Source organism: Arvicanthis niloticus, chromosome 29, assembly GCF_011762505.2.
Source record: "Arvicanthis niloticus isolate mArvNil1 chromosome 29, mArvNil1.pat.X, whole genome shotgun sequence".
Lineage (NCBI taxonomy): Eukaryota > Metazoa > Chordata > Mammalia > Rodentia > Muridae > Arvicanthis > Arvicanthis niloticus.
In genome coordinates, this window is record NC_133437.1 from 16,122,046 (window position 1) to 16,142,451 (window position 20,406).

The 20,406-nt window shown below is 37.7% G+C and overlaps 1 protein-coding gene across 4 annotated transcripts in view; it reads left to right on the top strand.

The window, feature by feature from the left end:
• The window catches only part of Ssbp2 (single stranded DNA binding protein 2), a 253,087-nt gene that overhangs the window by 196,119 nt on the left and 36,562 nt on the right, over window positions 1–20,406 (top strand). For all 4 annotated transcript variants that reach the window (XM_076927127.1, XM_076927129.1, XM_076927128.1 and 1 more), the window contains 3 exons: window positions 6,851–6,910; window positions 19,026–19,092; window positions 19,730–19,800. In XM_076927127.1, the coding sequence (XP_076783242.1) occupies window positions 6,851–6,910; window positions 19,026–19,092; window positions 19,730–19,800 (198 nt within the window). The remainder of the gene's footprint in view (window positions 1–6,850; window positions 6,911–19,025; window positions 19,093–19,729; window positions 19,801–20,406) is intronic.

Here is a 20,406-nt window from a genome sequence, read left to right on the forward strand (position 1 = left end):
GTTTCTCCTTTGTCTCTTTATAACACTGTACTATTTCCTCTTTCTAGGAAGATCTCCTCTCCCATGCTCCCTCACTAGCTATCTACCCTCTGTTGTTGTTCATATTGAAACATCTATCTAAAGCTTAAAAGCTAACATCCACATAAGAGAAAATGTATACCCTTGCACTCTATCCCATGCTATAAATTTCAATTATTTTCATAATCTGATATGTAGTAAAGGCAATTGGTCTGCTGTTACCTTACTACCTCACACTGAAAATGTGTGTGTGTGTCTTCTCATGGATATAAATCAACTTAATTGAATTACTAAATTTTAATGAATGTTGTTCAATCATGTATGTATATGTTATGCATATGAGAACAGCACAGTCCTGATCCACAATCCATAAGTCTGTGGGGCACACCTATATGCAATGATTGTGTGGTAATAAAAGCTTCAGAAGTACTCTCATCTGCTTGAAAAGGCCCATAATGTAACTGACCAATTTTGACGTTTAGAATAAATCCATAAATAGTCATCCTGCTTATAACTGCTGTATGGGTAGCTTGTCAAAAACACATCAAAGAAACTAGATTTGTTATTACTTTACAGTTATTTTATTTAAGTGTTGATGAGGATAGAATGTCTAGGATGCATGGAAGATAAACTACGTACTCACGCTGCTAAGCAGAATGTGCCAGCACAGTATGTCATTGTGAGCTAAATTAGTTAGTACTAGTTGGAATTAAAATGTGTTATCAAGAGTGTCTAGTTCACTGTCTGATAGAGATGTTCATGGAAAACAGAAAGGAAACTAAACAAATAAGATGAGGAAATTGGAAGCGAGCTTTAGGTTTATTTATATATAACTTATACATCACTACTTTTCTATAGAAAACTCAAGCATCACATGGAATTATAAAAATATGTAAATATTTGTACATAAATTATGACTAAGATAAACTGTCACACTCCACTGATGATTTTCAAAGAAATATTCCCTAGTAATATTTATTATTGGTAGCATATAACTTTAAAAGAGTTAATATATTTAAGTTTAATTTTAAAAACTTACTTATAAGTAAAATATAGAATGAAAGAAAGGATCATATAAAGAGAATTAAATTTGTAAAATAGATATAAAAATAGTATTGTTTTTAAAGGGATATTGTTCTTTGGTTAAACCTCATAGTGAATATACTTTGGATTCATTGCTAGAACTTTAAATAACTATATCCTGATATATTCTTTCTTTTCTAAAATTATGTTTTATAGATTCTAGAATAGTCCTATGTCATAGAGTTATGCTGGACTCAGGACCTGCTTAATGCATTACATTGACCAAACTAGAAAAAAGATTACAGCATTGGCTCCTCAGGACCAAGACGTTAGACACTTAATCATATCATAATTTTAAAGCTATTGAAAACAATTCATATTTTTCCAGAGCATTTTTCATTGGTATCTCATATTTTTTATTTAAATGTTGTAGTATATAAACTACATTTTAAAAATTAACCTTTTTCTTATGTATCTTTTATGGCAAAGACAATATATTTTAAGAAGACAGAATATTTAGTATTAGTACTGAACTGTTGGGTCTTAGTGGTTCATTCTTTACAATATTAGTAGGTATCTTTATTTTTAACAAGAGAAGTGAAATTTTATACAAAGCGGCAAGCTTTGTTCCATCTCCAGTTGATGGTGAGCCTTCCATCAGTGCTGGTCACAACTCAGTTACTCAGTTACCGACTCAACCAAACATTCGCTGGTTTCCTTCTGTACCTCCTCCCTAGAGGGCACTGCCTGCTGCTTTCTTTCCTGGGGATGTCATAAGTTAGCATGTTTTAATGCCCAGTTTTATTATGATGATAACACTCTTCTAATCATACTATGTCCATTTACTACACCCCCCACCTGTGTTCTATTCATGCCAGCGTTTGTCTTATAAGCAAAGTTAAACATGCCCAGGCTATATATATTATAAAACCTCTACTCAGACTGTCTAAGGGAAAAGAGGAAGAGCTTGTTACATTGTTTTGTTTTTTCCAATTGTGCATCTCTTTTAGTCTGAGGAATCAAGACCATATGCTAATTAGTTTTTTATATGTAAATTAACTTTCTTATGGGAGATGCCCCTGCCTTTTCAGCTTTTCTGTTCTGAGTGGTGGCTGGGGGAAAGAAGGCCACATTAAGTAAATGCTCACATGGTTGCTGGGGCCTCGAGGAAATGCTAAGTCACACAGTTTGTTTGTGGCTGGTTGGCTATAAGAATGATAGATGCATGCACTATCTACACTCCTAGTCCAGGGCAGACCCAGAGTCTGGAAGACTAAAATGGCAGCTCAGAAGTTTGATCTTTGGTTTTCTTGTACAATAAGAGGTTGACTTAATGAATTTTAAAAAGTGAAGCCTTCTGCTTTAAAATGTCTCAAAAAAATATACTTAAAAAGATTTTATAGGTCATATTTTATTATAGTGTATCAGAAAGGATGAGGAATAATAGTCTTCCTTTTAGAAAGCAGTTTAAAATTTCTAAATAATTCTTGGTGGAATCTGAAATAATGATCTATTTAAACTTAATGACATTTATTTCTAAATAAATTAAGGTTCCGCGTGACGTAAGTCTACTCTCTGGAAGACCTTTTGGGGCAGTGAGCATACGTATGCTCCTGCCAGGTGTTGTCACGTGCTATTTTGTCATTTCACACTTACTGACTTTTTATAGTTTGTATTTGTTTTCTTTCTACTTTCCAGTAGCCGATTTCCTTCAGGTTTAGTCAGTCTGGGCTGCTATAATGAAATCACTGTAGATTAGGTGATTTAAGCAACAGACTTACTCCTCAGAGTCCTGAAGCCAATAGTCAAAATCAAGGGGTTGGGCTTAGGATAGTTCACTTAGTGGAATGAGGGTTTCTGTGGTATACATGAAGTGAGTTCCATCTGTCAGCACACAGTTAGCCTAGCACAGTGGCAGACACCTCAAACCCCAGCACTCAGGAGGGCCAGGCCTGGGAATCCTAAATTCAAAGTCATCTTCAGCTTCATAGCAACCTTGAGGCTACTCTGAGCTAGGGAGACCCCATCTGCAAAAATAGAACAACCAAAGCAGCCTTGGGCCCAATTCCCTTCTCAGTGAGCAGACAGGCATCTGTTCCTTCACAAGACGGACGGAAAGCAGTCAACCCTCCGTGCCGCCTTTTTAAGACAGCAAACTCCTCAGGAAAGCTCGTCCTCCAGAAAGATTCCCCACAGCCCCATCTTCAATAGCTTTATACTGGGGATTGGGTTTCATCGTGGGAATTCTGTGGAGACACAAACATCCAAAGCACATGTTAATAGTAGGAACAGGCAAAGAGAATTTTGCGTATGAGAGTAGCTTCCCTGTTAGAATGCAAGCCAAACTATCAGGTGCTACAAAGGACTTCATCCCATGTGTGTGGCCCAGTCTGGAAACTTGAAAAACTATGGTCTAGATTTTCAGTCATTGAGGACTCTATATTTGATTCACTGGGGATAACACAATATGGCTTGTAGGAAAGGTACAGATTAAAGGGTTGGTTTTTTTTTTTTGTTTTTTTTTTTTTTTTGTTTTTTTTTTTGAGCTTTCGTTGGTACTTGACATTTGGTGAAGAGAACATTCTATTTGTTCCAAACTAGAGGACTGATGTACAGAACATTCTCTGGAAAATTATTTCTCAGTTTAATTATAAGGTTGTGAGCTTTGATGGATACCAAGGAGAGAGAAGTGATCTTTATCTGCTTTGTCCACTGACAGATCCGACCACCTAGAACCTGTGCCCTTGGGAATACTCAGAAAATTACTTGTCAAATGAGGGATTCCATTTGCTATACCCTTAGATTAGGAGTGCTCCTCTGTCCCCAGCTGACCTTTAAGGCCTCACTCCTCTTCTCCAGCTCCTTGATAAAGATGGCTTGTGCCTTCGAACATGCTTTTGCCTGTAGCCCCTCCCCACTCGCACACACTTCCCATGTCTGCAGCTGTACGCTACACTAACCCCTGAATTTAAAGGCAAAGTAGAAAGGACTTACTTCAGAATCGTGAATCCCTTGTTGTGTAAAGGATTTTAAGCATAATCTGATCCAACTTCTTCATTTTAAGGTTAAGAAAACTTCAGCCCCAGAACTTACAGCTCAAGGCCATCCTGCTAATCAGCACTGCTACAAAAGCTGGCGGCCAAGCTCTTGACTCACACACAGAGTTTTTCCGTATACATTATAAATAACTTTTCCCAGGGATTTGATGTCCTACTTAAATCAAAAAACCAAAATGAAATTTAAAAAAAAAACTGCCTCTGAAATAAAGAATAAGCTTATTTTCAGAGCTAAGGAGTCTTTGAAGAACATGTTTGTCCTAAATTATAAATTCAGAGAGTACCAACATATCTATTAATGCATGCAACTAATATTATCCGTAGATAATCTCTGGCCTAGATCAGTATTTTACCATAGCATAATTTAAATTGACTTACTAGTAGTGAAATACAGTTGATCCAGTGCAAACAGTCTGATACTGCAGTGCTGTGTTTGCATAAGTTAACTCATTAGACAATTAAGATTTAGATGGCTGTAAAGCTATGTTATAGTTAGGTTTTGTCTAAATATTTAGAATGCCAGCACTAATTATTTTAAAGGATACTTTCACTAAAACATTCTTTATAACTTAGATAGAAATATTTTTAAAAATCTAAATGAGTTGGATTTTTCTGTCATGTATATTCTGTGGAAATACTTAGCTATGCGACTTCTTCCATCCATCTCCTGTCCTTTCCCCCTTCCTCTCTCTCAGCCATCCTTCCTTCACCAAAACAGAAAGTGTATTATTTTGGAGGAAGGCATATGAGGAAATAAACTGTCTGAGCCAGAATCTGTTTCTCCCAGCATTCTCTTACAGAGACCCGCCTGTCCCCAGCCACCGCTTACAGCGACACTCGCTCATAGCACCCTCAGGTGACTTCTGTAAGCCAGGTAGAAAAGCACATACAATCTCGTCGAAATCCAGGGCTTCACATTCAGTCTGTCAGAGATCAGATAAAGTATGAGGTCAGCAGCGTAGCTCCTTTCACATCAGGTGAACATACCAGTCTTAAGTACTCTGTTTCCAAAGGCATTTAATAGTTATTTGTGCCAGCCAGCCTTTGGTGTTTAGTGAGACTTTTCACACTTTGGGCCTGTACTCCATTTTCAAGTGATTTTTTTTGTAGGTAGGAATTACTAATAAGCTACTTTTATTTCTTCACATTTCAGTAAGTTGATATTACACGTTGAATTTGTACATATATCATGAAACATCTCTGTAAAGAAAGACAACTATTATAAAACTAATACAGCATCTAATTATCAAATTTAGATAATGTAATTAAACTGATTCCAGAATTTAAAATTGTAATTATGTAAGTACAATTGGATGATTTAGAAAATAAAGAAGAGTATAGCGTGAGTGTTGGAATACTACGCCAGTCAGACATTCTTTACCTACCAACTCGCTTTAGAACAGCTTCTCCGCTGCAGAGGAGAGCTAGCTCTGCTCGCGTCTATGAAAGCTAAGTGCTTTGTAATCAACTTGGTTAAAGTAGGAAAGTTTTAGCAGCTGGAGGTAACTCTTATTACTTCAACAGTCTGCCATGTCTGCCCAATAAAATGGTCCCCTGGGAGCCCAGTGACGCAGAGCGGAGCAAGCTGCCCGTTCAATGTAGCTCGTTTTGTTAGCTCCTTAGACTGCGGCAGGTACTATAGAAATAAATCTGCGTGGCAGGAATTTCTTGAGATTTTATTGTTGCAAACCAAATTTCTTATTTATAAAAAACATAAATGCAGGGTTCACTTATATAAAATATTATAAGCTGGGTATGCAAACCTTTTAATCTACTTACCATTTATTAAACTGATTCTCAGTATATATTAAATATTCTCAATATTTTAATTAATATACAGCCCATTAGAAATAAGTACTTGCTTATTTTATATGTGAAATTTATTCAAGTATTAATATATAAATAGGCAAAATTATTCTGCTAGTTATTAATAGATAATAATAGTAATAAAATTGAAGTTTTGAATAATTTCGTAGCACTTTAGAAATAAACAACCCGAGTCTACGTGCTCAAGTTTTGGCCACTTACTTCCGTAGGCACCGGCTGCAAAGACGCTCCTACATGCTCGGTTCCTGCTGAAGATTTAACCAAACTTAAAAGAGCCTGTGATTCATCCAACAACATAAATTAACCTGAATTTTAAAAGAAGACCATTTTCCTTTTGTTTAAATGTATATATACTTCAGAATATACTACAATCAAAATAGGAAAAGAAGTTTCACCTTTAAAGTTCATAGTTAATCATATAACACACTCATACTGGGAAAAGGCCAGCAAAGTGCTTTGGACTACTGATGGCCCATAGACAACAAAGCTCTTTGCAATCTTGTATAGAATAGCAGTAGAGGGGTGAGTTTGATAATTTTAATTTTTATTGAAAACTGATAATATTTACAGTTTATTAAAAAGTACACACTCAGACTCTATTGTGTATAATGCAATAACCACCAAACCTGATAGCTACAGGGACTAACTTTCCCATTTCCTTATCCTGTTGTTGCCAATTAGATCTCATCATTTTAGAAATTCACATTTTTAATGACTGTGGTTAATCACCTTCGATGTTTTCACATCTCCTGTGGAAAATCTCCAGATATTCTCGAAAATAAAAAGCAGGATGACAGTTTTCTTAGAAGCTTTGTTCTGTTGGAAACATAGGAAATTGAATATATTAATTCTACATTTTTTCAAGTAGTTTGTTTTTAGATTTGTGTTTGCATTGTTCTGATATTTGGTTTGTTTGTCTTTAATAGCCTTTTATGTCACCTCGGTACCCTGGAGGCCCAAGGCCCCCATTGAGGATACCTAATCAGGTAAGACTTATATGCTACTTAAAATTTTTAAAAGATCTTGCAAATATCAGAAGTGTTTCCTTTTGCATGAAATCTACCTTCATCTGTTATCCCCACTAATTGCTACTTCTGGTGATGTATAATCTCCTTGAAGTTTGCTGCTTAGCCAGACTTTGTGATGACTGACTTTTTTGCTAAGTTTTGTTGGAACACAGAAGCACACATCCTTGTGCTTTACCTGTGACTATTTACACACCCTTATGTATTTGAGGAGTCATATTGTATGTGGCTTGCAACCTTGCAATATTTACTATATATGCACAGAAAATGATTGGCTGATTTGTAGGGCTAATTTCAGTAAGTGCTGAACATCCTCTCACTGAAATTTTCAATAGCATGCTTTGGTTTATTTTTCCGTGGTATAAAATTCATATATATTGTGTCTTGTTATGATAGCATGTCAGATATGCAATTAGATGCTTCTTGAAGAGCTAGTCTAAATATTTAATAGTAAATCTTACAATTTTTAATTTCAAGAGTTTTAAGTTTCTAAATGTTTATTCTCATTTAATTTTTAATCGACATCATAAGTTCTTATCTACTAAAAAGAATAAAGCACACTGTCATAGTTTAGTTTTGGGATGTGGGTGGGATGCATGCAGTAGTACCAAAAGAAATGACTAACACTGTGTCATTGCTCCACCATAGTTCAGTTTCATCATAAAATCATTTTAAATTCGCTTTTTTATTCTTTTCTTTTGATTCATACATTTTTCACTATCAAAAATGGAAAAAGAAAGTTGCAAGTTATTCAGGCATATGTACCAAGAGAATTTGGTTCTCCTATCCACAGTCTTAGGAAATCATGATGAGCCAGGCATGTTGCCACATGTCTTTAATGCCAACGCTTGGGAGGTAGAGGCAGGTAGATCTCTGGAGGGAGGTATGAGGCCAGCCTGGTCTACATAGGGAGTTCCATGGCAACCAGAGCTATGTAGAGAAACCTTGTCTGAAATAACCAAAGGGGAATGAGGAAGAGGAAGGAGGAGGAGGAAAAGGAGGAAGGACACTATGAATGCACGCACATGCACACACACACACACACAAGATACTGAGTTAAGTCTCAATGTATAAAAATTAACAAAATACAATACAAATTGAGACAACCTATATTTTTATCAATTGTTTAAATTTTTGTTTTCAACCAAATTTTACCAAATAGCCCAGGTTGACTTCAAAATCTTGATCCTCCTGCCTCAGCAGCCTCCTGAGGCTCAGTTAAGATAGAGTGTGGTGTTTGAAGGTTTATGTAATGACTGGATTTTAAAAGAAGTAATCAGAAATTGAATACAGCAGGCCTTACTGTGAGTGTGTTCCCTCTAGAACGTGACAGCATTCCTGCGGATGTATTCTGAACATCACACTCTTTAACAAGTGGCCCTTCTGCCCCACACACTTTGACTCAATTATATTAATTAATTCAAATGTCTGTTACACAAACAGAATAATTTTCATTTACACTATTTTTAAATAATCACATTAATAGTTCAAATAATACCGTTTTAGGGTGTCCTTATATATATTTAGGAGCATGGCCTATGCAAGCAAAAATTTCAATTTAGCTATTTGTTAATTAAAGCAGAATTGATATAAATTTTTGTTGATTAACTGATCCATTGAGCAACAATATTAACATCTTATATTTATGCTTCATTTGATTGCAGTATAATAAAAATGTTTCTTCTTAGTAGATTATACAAAGTAGAAACAAAAAGTGAAGCATTCCCTTTGGGTGCTTTTGGCTAGTCATTTGGAATATGTAAAAAGTGCTCTTTAATGAACAGGGCCTCTGCATTTATGTATACTAATCATAAGATTATATATTTTAGTTTTCCTGACATAGTTATGGTTCTGGATTAAATCTAAAATGTCTTATACTATTTGTTTATTAATAGGACTGCATATTTGGATTATGCTATGATACTGTTGTGTTGAAAATACAGAAATAGGCAACTGTGTCTCAAATGACAAAACTCAGTTAGCAAAAGTGAGGAGGATAAATATGTGTGAAAGGTTCAGGAAACGAAAATTACATCCTCAGAATATGCATGCTCGCAGCTGTACACTGGAATGGAAGCCGCTCTCAAAAGGTGCGCCATCAGTCACTGAGGCATCCGTAACCTGAAGAGAAGCAGCAACTCTTTATTTCTCACGGGAAACCTGGCTGAACAGAAAAGCCTGTAGTATTTATCCAAAACCGTGAGGAAATCAGAATAGTCTGGAAACATGGATGAGCAGTAACACCAAGACTAAGCTACTGTCTGTGGGTTTTTCTTAAACTCCTTAATTCTCACCATTTTTAAAATACATAGGTGAGTTGAGGTTACATGTATCAGACCCTGTTGTTTATTGTATATGCTAAGGTTAACTTTGATACTCCAAAACATACTGTATCAGAATATAATACCTAAATCTTCATTCATAAGTACCTGTCAAATATCAGATGAGCACTTGAAGAAAGTATTATCCAAACAGTGAAATCATGTACATATTTGAAAAGATGGTGTAGAATAAAATCTGTTGGAGTGCTACTGCGGATATATTAAGAAATCTAAGGGAGAAGGCACAGAAACATGTACATGCAGCATGGTAGCCGTCAGTGTGAGCTGCCTCTCCTGTTACATGCCCTCATCTTGTGAGAAAGAGATTATGGACCACAGACTCATTTCTGAGAGGTAGGGTTAGGAATGACTTTGCTATTGGAAATTTCAGTGTTTCTGCAGTTTTAGTTAAGCAGGTTTTAATTCTACTCGTGATTAGAGAAGACACTAACTATATACATAGAGAAACATAAAATGTTACACTTTGAATAAGACTAACCCTTTTAGATATTTAATGTATAATTCCTGTAATGAGAAGACAGATAAAATGGACACCAAGTATGTTAATCCTAAAAAGATTAATGTTTTCAGATAAGTAAAAATGAGCTGACATTTGAAGCAGAGAGAGAGAGAGAGCTGTTCAGACAGTTGTGACCATGAGTTCACGGTCAGCCAGGGCTGCAGAGTGAGATCTGGATGTGCAAAGGAAAAATGTAGACATTTACTTGCAAATTGAAATTTTGCCATGAATGGAGATGCTTCCATCTCAGACTGCACACCCTTCATAGCATGCCCTCTTACTGAGGAGAGCTCATGGGCTCCTGCTTAGTAGCAGGAAGTGGCTTCTTTGGCCATTTTTTTTATTACAAAACCCCCTTAATGAGAATTACAGTATTCATATTTTAATGATTATTTGAAGCTCAACAAGATCACATTAAAATATTATTTCTTTATGATTTTTAATTTTAATTTATATTGGAACACATGTTTATTCCAACCATTTCTCACCTTGTAAGTCAGATGGCAAAGTTCAGTATGTTTGAGGGGGACAAATTACATTCTCTTCTCAAGAAAAGCTTACACTGTGGATACAGCGTAGGTTACCCAGATCAAGTCATGATCATATTAACATTTCTGGTACAATAAAATGTTACCATTAACATAGAAGTAAACTATCTTTTGTTTTCTTAGATATATTTTTAAGAATGAATTGTGACATATTTAGTTAAAATTTAATAGTATATATAAAATCTGACAGGAAAAACCACTTGAACACATACTTGTTGAGGTTTATAGATATGAGCACTATTCTCAATGAGGTCATAGATCAGCGACTAAACTATTGGTAACCTATGTTATCCTTTGAGACTTTGTATTTAAATCAGCATACAAAGTATTAGATATCTTAAGTCATTGTTAACAAGGAGTGTCTAGTGAACTATCCCTCTCATCTCCCTTCTTCTGCCACGCTGACCCTCCCTTACAGCTCCCACCCAGTCACGTTGCCCCTTTCATGTCCTGTGTGCCCTGCAGCCGCCCTCAGATCCTTAGTACTGATGTTTACCCTCTTTTAGTCTCCTTTATGTTTTTTGAGCCTGACCCGTATTCACTCACACACACACACACATCACATCACATGTTTATATACACATACATTACAGTCCAGGATTCACATATGAGACAGAATATGATTTTTTTTCTTTCTGAATTTGAGTCACCTCAGTTAATATTATACTTTTAAGTCTATCCAGTTTCCTTCAAACTCCATGATTTCACTTTTCTTTACAGCTAAGTAATCCTCCATTGTGTATATGTACTGTTTTTTCTTTATTCATTTACCTGTCAGTCGACTTCTAGGATGGTTCTGTCTCCTTGCGATTATGAACAGAATAATAATAAATATAGATACATAAAAATTTTGTGCTAGGATATGCCTATGAGTAGTATAGCTGAGCCATACAGTAATTATGTTTAATTTGAGTAATTGTGGAGGGAACCTCCACGCTGGAGTCTATAGTGTCTGTGTTGGGTTGCACTCCATCAGAATGAGCCAAGGTTGCTCTTTCATTAGAGCCTCGCCATGGTGTGTCAGATCTCTTGATGATAGCCATTCTGACCAGAGGGAGATGGTCTCCCAGAGCAGTTTAAATTGCTTCCCCTGATGACTAGGGACTTTGAACATTTAAAAAATATTTATTGGCCATTTGTTTTCCTTCTTTTGAGAAATGTTGAATTCACTAGCCCATTTGTTGATAGACAGGAGTTTGGGGTTTGTTTGTTTGTCTTTTTTTTTTTTTTTTTCCTGAGGGACATCATGGTTTAAATTTTGTAGTTCTTTATACATTCTGAATATTAGGCCCCTTTGTCAAACCAAGAGGTGTCCATAGCATTGCTGTTTTATTTCCAGCCCTCCATCCTGTTCCATTTGTTTGCCTTTCCATATGCCTGTGTAAGGCTGCCTGTTTCAAACTGCAGCCAGTTATGCTGTTTCTATTGAGGATTACTTTGGCTACTTATGGTTGTCTTAGTTAGGTTCTCTTTTCCTGTGGTATAAAAACATGACCTAAAGCAGCCTGACAAGGGCTTATTTCCTATTATATGGTCAAGTCATTGCCCATCACTGAGGAAGTCAGAGAAGGAACTTAAGGCAGAAACTGAAGCAGAAGCCCCCAAAGAGTGCTAAGTGACAGGTTGCTCCTCATGGCTTGCTCAGCTTGCTTTCTCATAGCCCCTAGGACCACCAACCTGTCCAGAGGCACAACCACGTAGTAAGCTGGGCCCACCCACATCAATCACCAAGATAATGCACAGACACATGCCACCAGGCCAGTCTGATGGAGGTATTCTCTCAGTTCAGGCTCTACTTTCCAAAATGAGTGTAGTGTGGGTCAAGTTGATGTACAGTACAAGTTGATGTACAGCCAGTACAGTTGACCTTTTGTGAGGGTATCATACTAATACAAGACATTTAACTAGATCCTTTTACTTTCATTTGTTTTCAAAATGGTATAATATTAGTATATAATATAAAACATTACAACTTTTCAAAAGTTCCACAGCCTTTCAAAATTCAAACACTTTAAAAATTCAGTCTCTTTAAAATATCCAAAGTCTTTTTCAATGTTCAAAATTCGTATAAAATACCCAAACTTTCTCTAAAATATCCAAGTATACAATATTCTAATTCTCTTTAAAATTCTAAGGTCTTCCAATTGTAGACTCCTATAAAATAAAAAAATAAGTTATGTGCTTTTTTAATCAAAAAGGGAAGAACCAGGACCCAGTCACAGTCAGACCAAAAAAACCCACCAAAGTGTAACTGTAAGAACGTGCAGGACTCCTGTCCCAATCCTCTGGGCTCCTCTGAAGAGCTTCATCCATGTCCAGAGCTCTGCCACTGTGAGCTCGCTCACACAGCTTGTCCTCCAGCTTCAGGCCGGCTCCATTCTGCAGTGACTGCTCTCCTTGGCAGCTGTCCTATGGCACTCACATCTCCAAAATGTTGGGGTCTCCAGTGCAGTAGGGCTGCCAGTCTATCGGGGACCTCTGATGGCCTCTCCTCAGGAACTCTGACCGAACACGTGATTCCAGGCCTCCACTTCTCTATCCGAGCCCTTTAAGCATGTGGCTTCTACTGAAACTGAGGTTGCACTTTCACCAGTGGCCGCTCCTAATGGCTCTAGCCCTGCCACAGTCAGTGCCAAGTTTCATAACATCTTCATTACTTTCAAGCCAGTGCCATCTAGCAAGCTCTTACAAACTCTAAGTTCCCTTGCCAGCACAGGGTACAATCTTGGCCAGCTCTGGTCCATAGCTTTTGTGTGCTGATCCTGAAGAAACACTTCCCGTAATATTTTGCCTCAGTGATGCTGGTCTCCCCTTATTAATTGCTAATTTATCAGTTCCAGCTAACCAATATTGACTTGGAAATCACAGCAAATTCTTTATTCATGGCTGAGCAGAACCACATATTCTTCATTTAAAATGTCACTCAAATGGCCAGGTGATTTCCTTGGAAAGATCACAAGCCAGGTCTCTACATCAGCTGCACTGCTTTTGGGATCTGGATCAACCAAGTTTCTGCAAAACAGCCTACGGAGCTCTGAGCACTCAGTAGCTTTCCCAGCATAAAGTAATAGGATTCCAGCATAGCCCGTCCCAAAACATGTAGTCAGGCCTGTCATAAACCTAGCGCCAGTGTGATTTTACTTAGGGTTCCTGTTGAGATAAAACCCTGTGACCGAAAACTGTGGGAGGAAACAGTTTAATGAACTTTACTGCTTACAGTCCATCTTCTAGAGGAGTAAGGGCATGAACTCAAACCTAGAAGCTGACTGGCTTGCTCTCCTCACAGATTGTTCAGTCTGCTCTTTATACAGCATCTTGGACCACTAGCCCAGGTGTTTAACTGTTCTAAGTGAGCTGAGCACATAGCAATTGTCAAAAGATACCCCTCGGGCTTGTCTATGGGCCAGTGAAGTGGGAATATTTTCTCAGTTGATGTTACCTCTTCCTAAATGATTTGTTACAGTTCTGTGAAGAATGACATCAGAATCCTAGTGGGAATTGCATTCAATCTGTAGGCGACTACTGGTAGTGAAGTTATTTTCATGATATTAATTCATGGCATTTGCCAATCAGGACCATAGAAATTATTTGTATTTATCTACTGTCTTAGTTAGGGTTTCTATTGCTATGTAGAGGCATTATGACCAAGGCAGTTCTTATAAAGGAAAACATTTAATTGGAGCTGGCTTACAGTTTCAGAGGTTTAATCCATTATCATCATGATATTAGGCATGGCAGTGTCCAGACAGACATGGTACGGGAGAAGGAGCTAAGAGTTATACATCCTGATCTGAAGGCAGCAGAAGCGGACTGTGAGCCGCTCTGGGTATAGCTTGAGCAAGGAGGCCTCAAAGCATGCCCCTTTAGTGACATACTTCGTCCAACAAGGCTACACCTCCTACTAGTGCCAAACCCATGGGCCAAGCACTCAAACACATGAGTCTGTGGAGGCCATTCCTGTTCAAACTACCACATCTAGTATATTTTTTCTTTCATTTTTTCCAGCATTTTGAACTTTTCAGTGTGAAGGTCTTTTATTTTCTTTCATAGGTTTATTTTAGCTCCTATTTGGAGCTATCATGAATAAGATATTTCTAATTTCTATATTTGGGCATTCATGGTCATACATACGCAGGCTGGTGATTATTGATTTTGTGTCCTAACACTTTACTTAAAATGTTTCTTAGATCTGAGAGTTTCCTAATTGAGTCTGTAGGCTATTTTAAGTATGGATAGGACTAGTTTAACGTATCACTTTCTTATTTTTGTTCCTTGTGTATCTCCTTCTTATCTAATCTTATAGCTAAGACATAGAGCACTACATAGAATATGAGAGTGAAAGTGTCCCTTCCTGTTTTCAGGGGAAATAATATCAGTGATTTTCCCTTTCGTATAATATTGGTTAGAAGTTCATTATAAGTAGCCTTAATGTAGGTCTCTTGCATCTTTTTGTCAGTTTAGCTAAGGCTTTTCAGTGTTACTGACTTTTTCCAAGGACTGCCATCTTTGATTTTGCCTGTTCTTTTAATCTCCAATCCATTTCTTTGAATCTTTACTATTTCTTGCCATCTACTGGGTTTGGGATTGGCTTCTTATTCTTCTAGAATTTTGAGTACATCATTAGGATATTTGAGATGTCTCATTTTTTTTTTAAATATAAGCCCCTATATCTAAAACTTCCCTTTAGGACTGCCTTGGCTGTATACCAAGAGATAATATACTGTAAGAATTTTTATTTCCTCTCAGATTTCTTCAGTGATCAGTTATTCATTGTATCAGTATCAATAAGTAGATAATTCTGAAGTCCATTGTTCAGTCTCTTAAGTATGTCTGTATTATGTGTCGTGTTTCTTGCTGTTGCTGTCAGTATCTTCCACTACACAAGGGTGTCCTCAGGCAACACCAGAGCCACACTGAGATAGCGGGAAGTGTACTTAGAAGATGAATTATATTGGGCAAATAAATATACTAATTTGTTGCGTAAGAAAATCTTTGTCAATAATATTAAAGGCCACATTTCCTTTTCTGTTTTTTTTTTCCTTTTTTTTATTGGATATTTTATTTACAATTCAGGTGTTATCCCCTTACTCCATTCCCCCCTCCCCGATGCCCAGGAACCCCCTATGCCATCCCCCCTCCTCCTGCTTTTATGAGAATGTGCCCCCACCTACCCCTCACTCCCACCTCCCCACCCTCGAATTCCCCCACACACGGCGTTCAGCCTTCATAGGACCAAGGATCTCCTCTCCCACCTATGCCCGACAAGGCCATCCTCGCCTACATATACAGCTGGAGCCATGGGTCCCTCCCTAAGTGCTCCCAGGCTGGTGGTTTAGACCCTGGGAGCTCTGGTTGGTTGGTATTGTTGCTCTCCTCATGGGCCCTCAAACCCTTTCAGCTCCTTCAGTCTTCTCTCTAACTCCTCCATTGGGAACCCTTGATCAGATCAATGGTTATTAGCTGTGAGCATCTGCCTCTGTATATGTCAAGCTCTGGCAGACCTCTAAGGAGACAGCTATATCAGGCTCCTGTCAGCATGCACTTCCTGACATCCACACCAAACAAGACCACACTTCTTACTGTTGGATGAGATACTGACAATCCTAGACAAGAGGCAAAAAAATAATCCAAGGTCTCAGCTTTGAGTTTGACTGTTGCATGTATAGTATACAGTGAATTTGCTGCATACGTATGTCCAGAGTATGAATTTATTGTGCACATACATAGATTGTTTTAAAGCTCTTTGGTGTGTCTAAAGACAGCATAACTCCTCCGCTCCCCAAGACATTGGTCAGATCATGATGCTTAAATGCTGTGCTTATCAAAAGAATCAAGATCCCTTAGAGAAGGGGCTGCTCCAAGAAATAGGCCAAAATACAGAGCATCTTACACCAGCAAGTAAAAAGTACCCAATACATGAACTCAGATCCACAGTGCCCACAGAAAGCAGGCAGAGCTTTAGTTTTAACAAGAGACTTTGTCTCAAAATATAAGGTGGAGAGCAATTGAAGAAGACACCTGATATCAACCTCTAACTCCATACACACAGGAACACACATCCACCATACAACCACTCACACAAATACACATGCACACATGAACACATACACACATATACCAAACACACAAAAGGAATAGACGATTGACGGACTATATATAACCCGTTGAATAAGATTGGGATTCTAAGTAGTAAATAAGTAGATGAATGTGCACAGCTCCCTTCCACCAAGTGCCAGCTACTAAACAGAAAGGCAGCGGTGGGTAGGGGGTTCGTTGTAGAATTATCTTGGTGCTTAGGCATTAGTAGTGAAGCTAACAAAGGAGTGAGGGATAAGGAATGAGATGCTGGCAAGATTCTATTAGTTCTGATAATAAAACTATCAGTTGCAAGGGCTGGGGATGAAGATCTTATGATATAGGGATTTGGCAGGTAATGAGCATTCATATGAGATAGGCTAGGATCAAAGGTTAAGGGTGAGTTGGCATTTTGTACCCTCAGACATGGTACTCAAAGCATCATAGTCTCCTTGCGATACTCTCTCCTACTGAGAAATTAGGATCTGAGTCCAGAACATCAGAGTTGCCATGTAAAATGCAAGGCTTATTCTCCTTACAACCATTGATGGGTGACATATAATGCTGGTATTAGAGTCATCCACAAAACACAAGGCTTATTCTCCTTACACATTGAGGGAATGATGGATGGGGTGGCATGGATAGGAAAAATGCCAGTTGTTCCTGCTTAGAAAAGCAGAGTCATGGCAGCTAAAGGTAGCACATTTTTCATGCTGTCCTTGTATTGGAAAGAAATGAAAGAAATGTTAAAACTTAGGCTAGCTTTGTGGCCTGGATGGAGGTACTGCTGCATCTGGATGATTTCCTGACTTGAATATTCAGATGCTGAGTCTTGACATCCACATTTGCTCTCAAAAAGTCTCAAAGAAGGTTTATGATGTGGGGGATGGCAGTGCAGAGGTTACCGTTGACCTCTGAGGACTCTGGGCTGGCGTATATGAGAATGTTTTATAAGTGAACTTATGCAGTTGTAAAATTTATCCCAAGTGTCAGTAAGAAGTTGATCCCAAACAGATCTCAAAGATGTCAGTTCTTAAAAGGAGAGATGATTTTAGTTTAGTTTTGTCTTTTTTAATACTTGGCATTTAATATCACTAATTAAAAGCATGAATAGGTAAAAACTCTTAAGTTTGGTATAGGTAGAAGTTAGTATGTGAGTGCACAGTGTTTAACACAGGGTGACACCAATAGGCAGGCTTCTGTGGACAGGGCAGAGTTGAGATGACCCTAAGCAAAGAACCATGGGCAACTAAGGAATGCTGAGAGTGGGAGACAGGGTTCCCTAGGAAGAGCACACCAATCAGTTCTCCAAAACCAATGGTCAGCACTGAAAACGTACTTACAGGTGACACTATGCAAACTGAGCAGCTTATATTTATATATTTAGGAATGTGTAATTTAGGAATAACTACATCCATATATGTACATATACACATACACACACCATACATGTACATATACATCATATGTGTACATCACATACATATATGTCGAGTGTAATTTCTGAATCAATTGTATATGCATATATGTATGGTGTCTGTGTGTGTAAAACAATTATTGAAAATAGAGACCATAAATTAGAAAGAGAGCAAGGAGGGAAATATGGGAGAGCTTGGAGGGAGGAAAGGGAGAAGAAAATGATGTAATTATAGTATATTTTTAAAAAAACACATAAGAAATCATTTTTAAAGAAATAATTTTTAAATGGATTTGGACTACCCTTATAAGTGTATGCTCAGTAACTGTATAGTGGGTGTACTTTCAAACAACAACAAAAGCAAACCCAGGAATTAAGACAATGACAGGAAACTAGATGCCATGACAACAGTTAAGGAGGTTCCACATTTGGGTGCATAGTTGTTAGATTTCTTTTTAAAATATTTCAATATTTAATTTAGTTAGATTTGCTAGTTAAGTTTAATTAGACGATCTTTGTTAAAAAGATATTTCAGTATCCTTAATAAATTAAATTAAAATTTGAAGATGGCATTGTACATGTAAGGAAGAAGTAGGATGGCTTATTGTAGACTTGTTTCCAAAATATTTGTGTACAAGACTGAATAAAGCAGAATTTCTCCTCCCTCTTGTTCTCCTCTTTCTTTCTTTCTTTCTTTCTTTCTTTCTTTCTTTCTTTTTTTTTTTTTGAGACAATATTTTTCTGTGTAGCCTTGCTATTCGTGAACTCACTCTGTAGACCAGGCTGGCCTTGAACTCAGAGATTGCCTGCATTTGTCTCCCACAACACCTGGCTCTTATTTATCCATCCATCCATCCATCCATCCATCCATCCATCCATCCATCCATCCATCCAAGACAAGGTCTCTTTAGGCTGTCCTAAAACTAGCTCTGCATAGCAGGCTGGCCGTGAACTCACAGAAATCTGCCTAAAGGTTTGCTGCACCACCATCAGCCAAAAACAGAATTTCTTTTACAACAGAAATCTTGTATTAAAGCTGTACAAGGGTAGAGTTTATAAAATGAATGGGAAATTGAAAGATCCTGGGAGAGACTCATTTGACTTGCATTATGTAGTTTCAGAATCTTCAAGGGAAAAATGTTAAAGCACATGTCTTATGAATACAGTATTACTTTTTCTTTTTCTAAATTGCTAGGCACTTGGAGGTGTCCCAGGAAGTCAGCCATTACTCCCCAGTGGAATGGACCCAACGCGACAACAAGGTGATTAAAGTAAAAGTGAAACTGATCTGCTGAATTAGTGAGGACATTCATTAACTTCTTTGATATAAATATTCCATGAGTTTATCAGCTCTATTTTCACAGCAACATGACTAAATGGTTCGTATTTCCAGCTAACTCTAAATTATGGACAATACCAGAGCAGAGGTGCTGGCATAAGAGACAGATTACTAAAACCTGTGTATCATGTCTGACAAGTAGGATGTTAAGTGATTATGGTCATCAGCCCCTTTCCTTTTCAGATGAGGACTCAGTGATGTAGAAGGGAGCATACAGAGTAACAGTGACGTCATTCGTTCAACAGTCCCAGTAACCCACTCCTTCCTTGGAGATGTTCAGGTGCCATGGATAGCTGAGGCTGTATTCCAGAAAATAATTATCCTAAAGAAAGAGGAGCAAAGGCTGTAAAAAGAAGTAATTCAATGTAGAGAAGGAAGAAAATTTTAGCTAAGAAACCAATAAAGAGTAGGTGATAGTCGGAGCTAGAAATGATGGTTACAAAAGCCAAGATAAGCTGGTGCGAGGCTCAGATACGGGATGGGTCTGCGTAGAAGGGGGACCGGCCTCTAGCTTAATGCGCATAGCTCTTCTGTTGCTAATCACTCCATCCTTCCTTTAGGACATCCAAATATGGGTGGACCAATGCAGAGAATGACTCCCCCGAGAGGAATGGTGCCCTTAGGACCACAGGTAAATATCATCATGCCGGAAGTGAGATGCTGGGCTGTTGCCTCCTGATAAGATGGTCTTGTTTGCTGGATTTTAGCATATGTACTGGAGTGTTGACAGACCTCGAGGCTGATGGCATTGGGCACATAGATCTCATGTAAAATCCTGAAAAAAAAAAAAGGCGCACTGAAAGAAAACATATGAATACTTCCTTTGCAAAAATCAGATAGTAGTTTATTTTTTCTATTTGTAGTAGCAGTATTTTTTAATCCATTTGTATTAATAAAGAGGAATAAAGTACCTTGGTATAAATTTACCTCAGAAACCATAAATACTAACAATAACCCTAAAAAGTTACACCATACAAAAAGGGATTAAAGAAAATTAGTTATAAATACCATGCATTTGAACCAAAGCAAGTGCTCACGGCAGGATAGGAGAGAACGCTGATGTAAGAGCATTTGGAATGGCAGGAGTCTTAGGACACAGTCACTGCGTATCAGACATGTCAGGTAAAATGTGTTCATCAGAGAAGATAAGCTGCATTTCCTGAAAATTCCTACAACAGACATTACCATGCAGCTGCCTCCAGGGTGGACTGCCCCTCTCTTTATATCTGTAGTATAG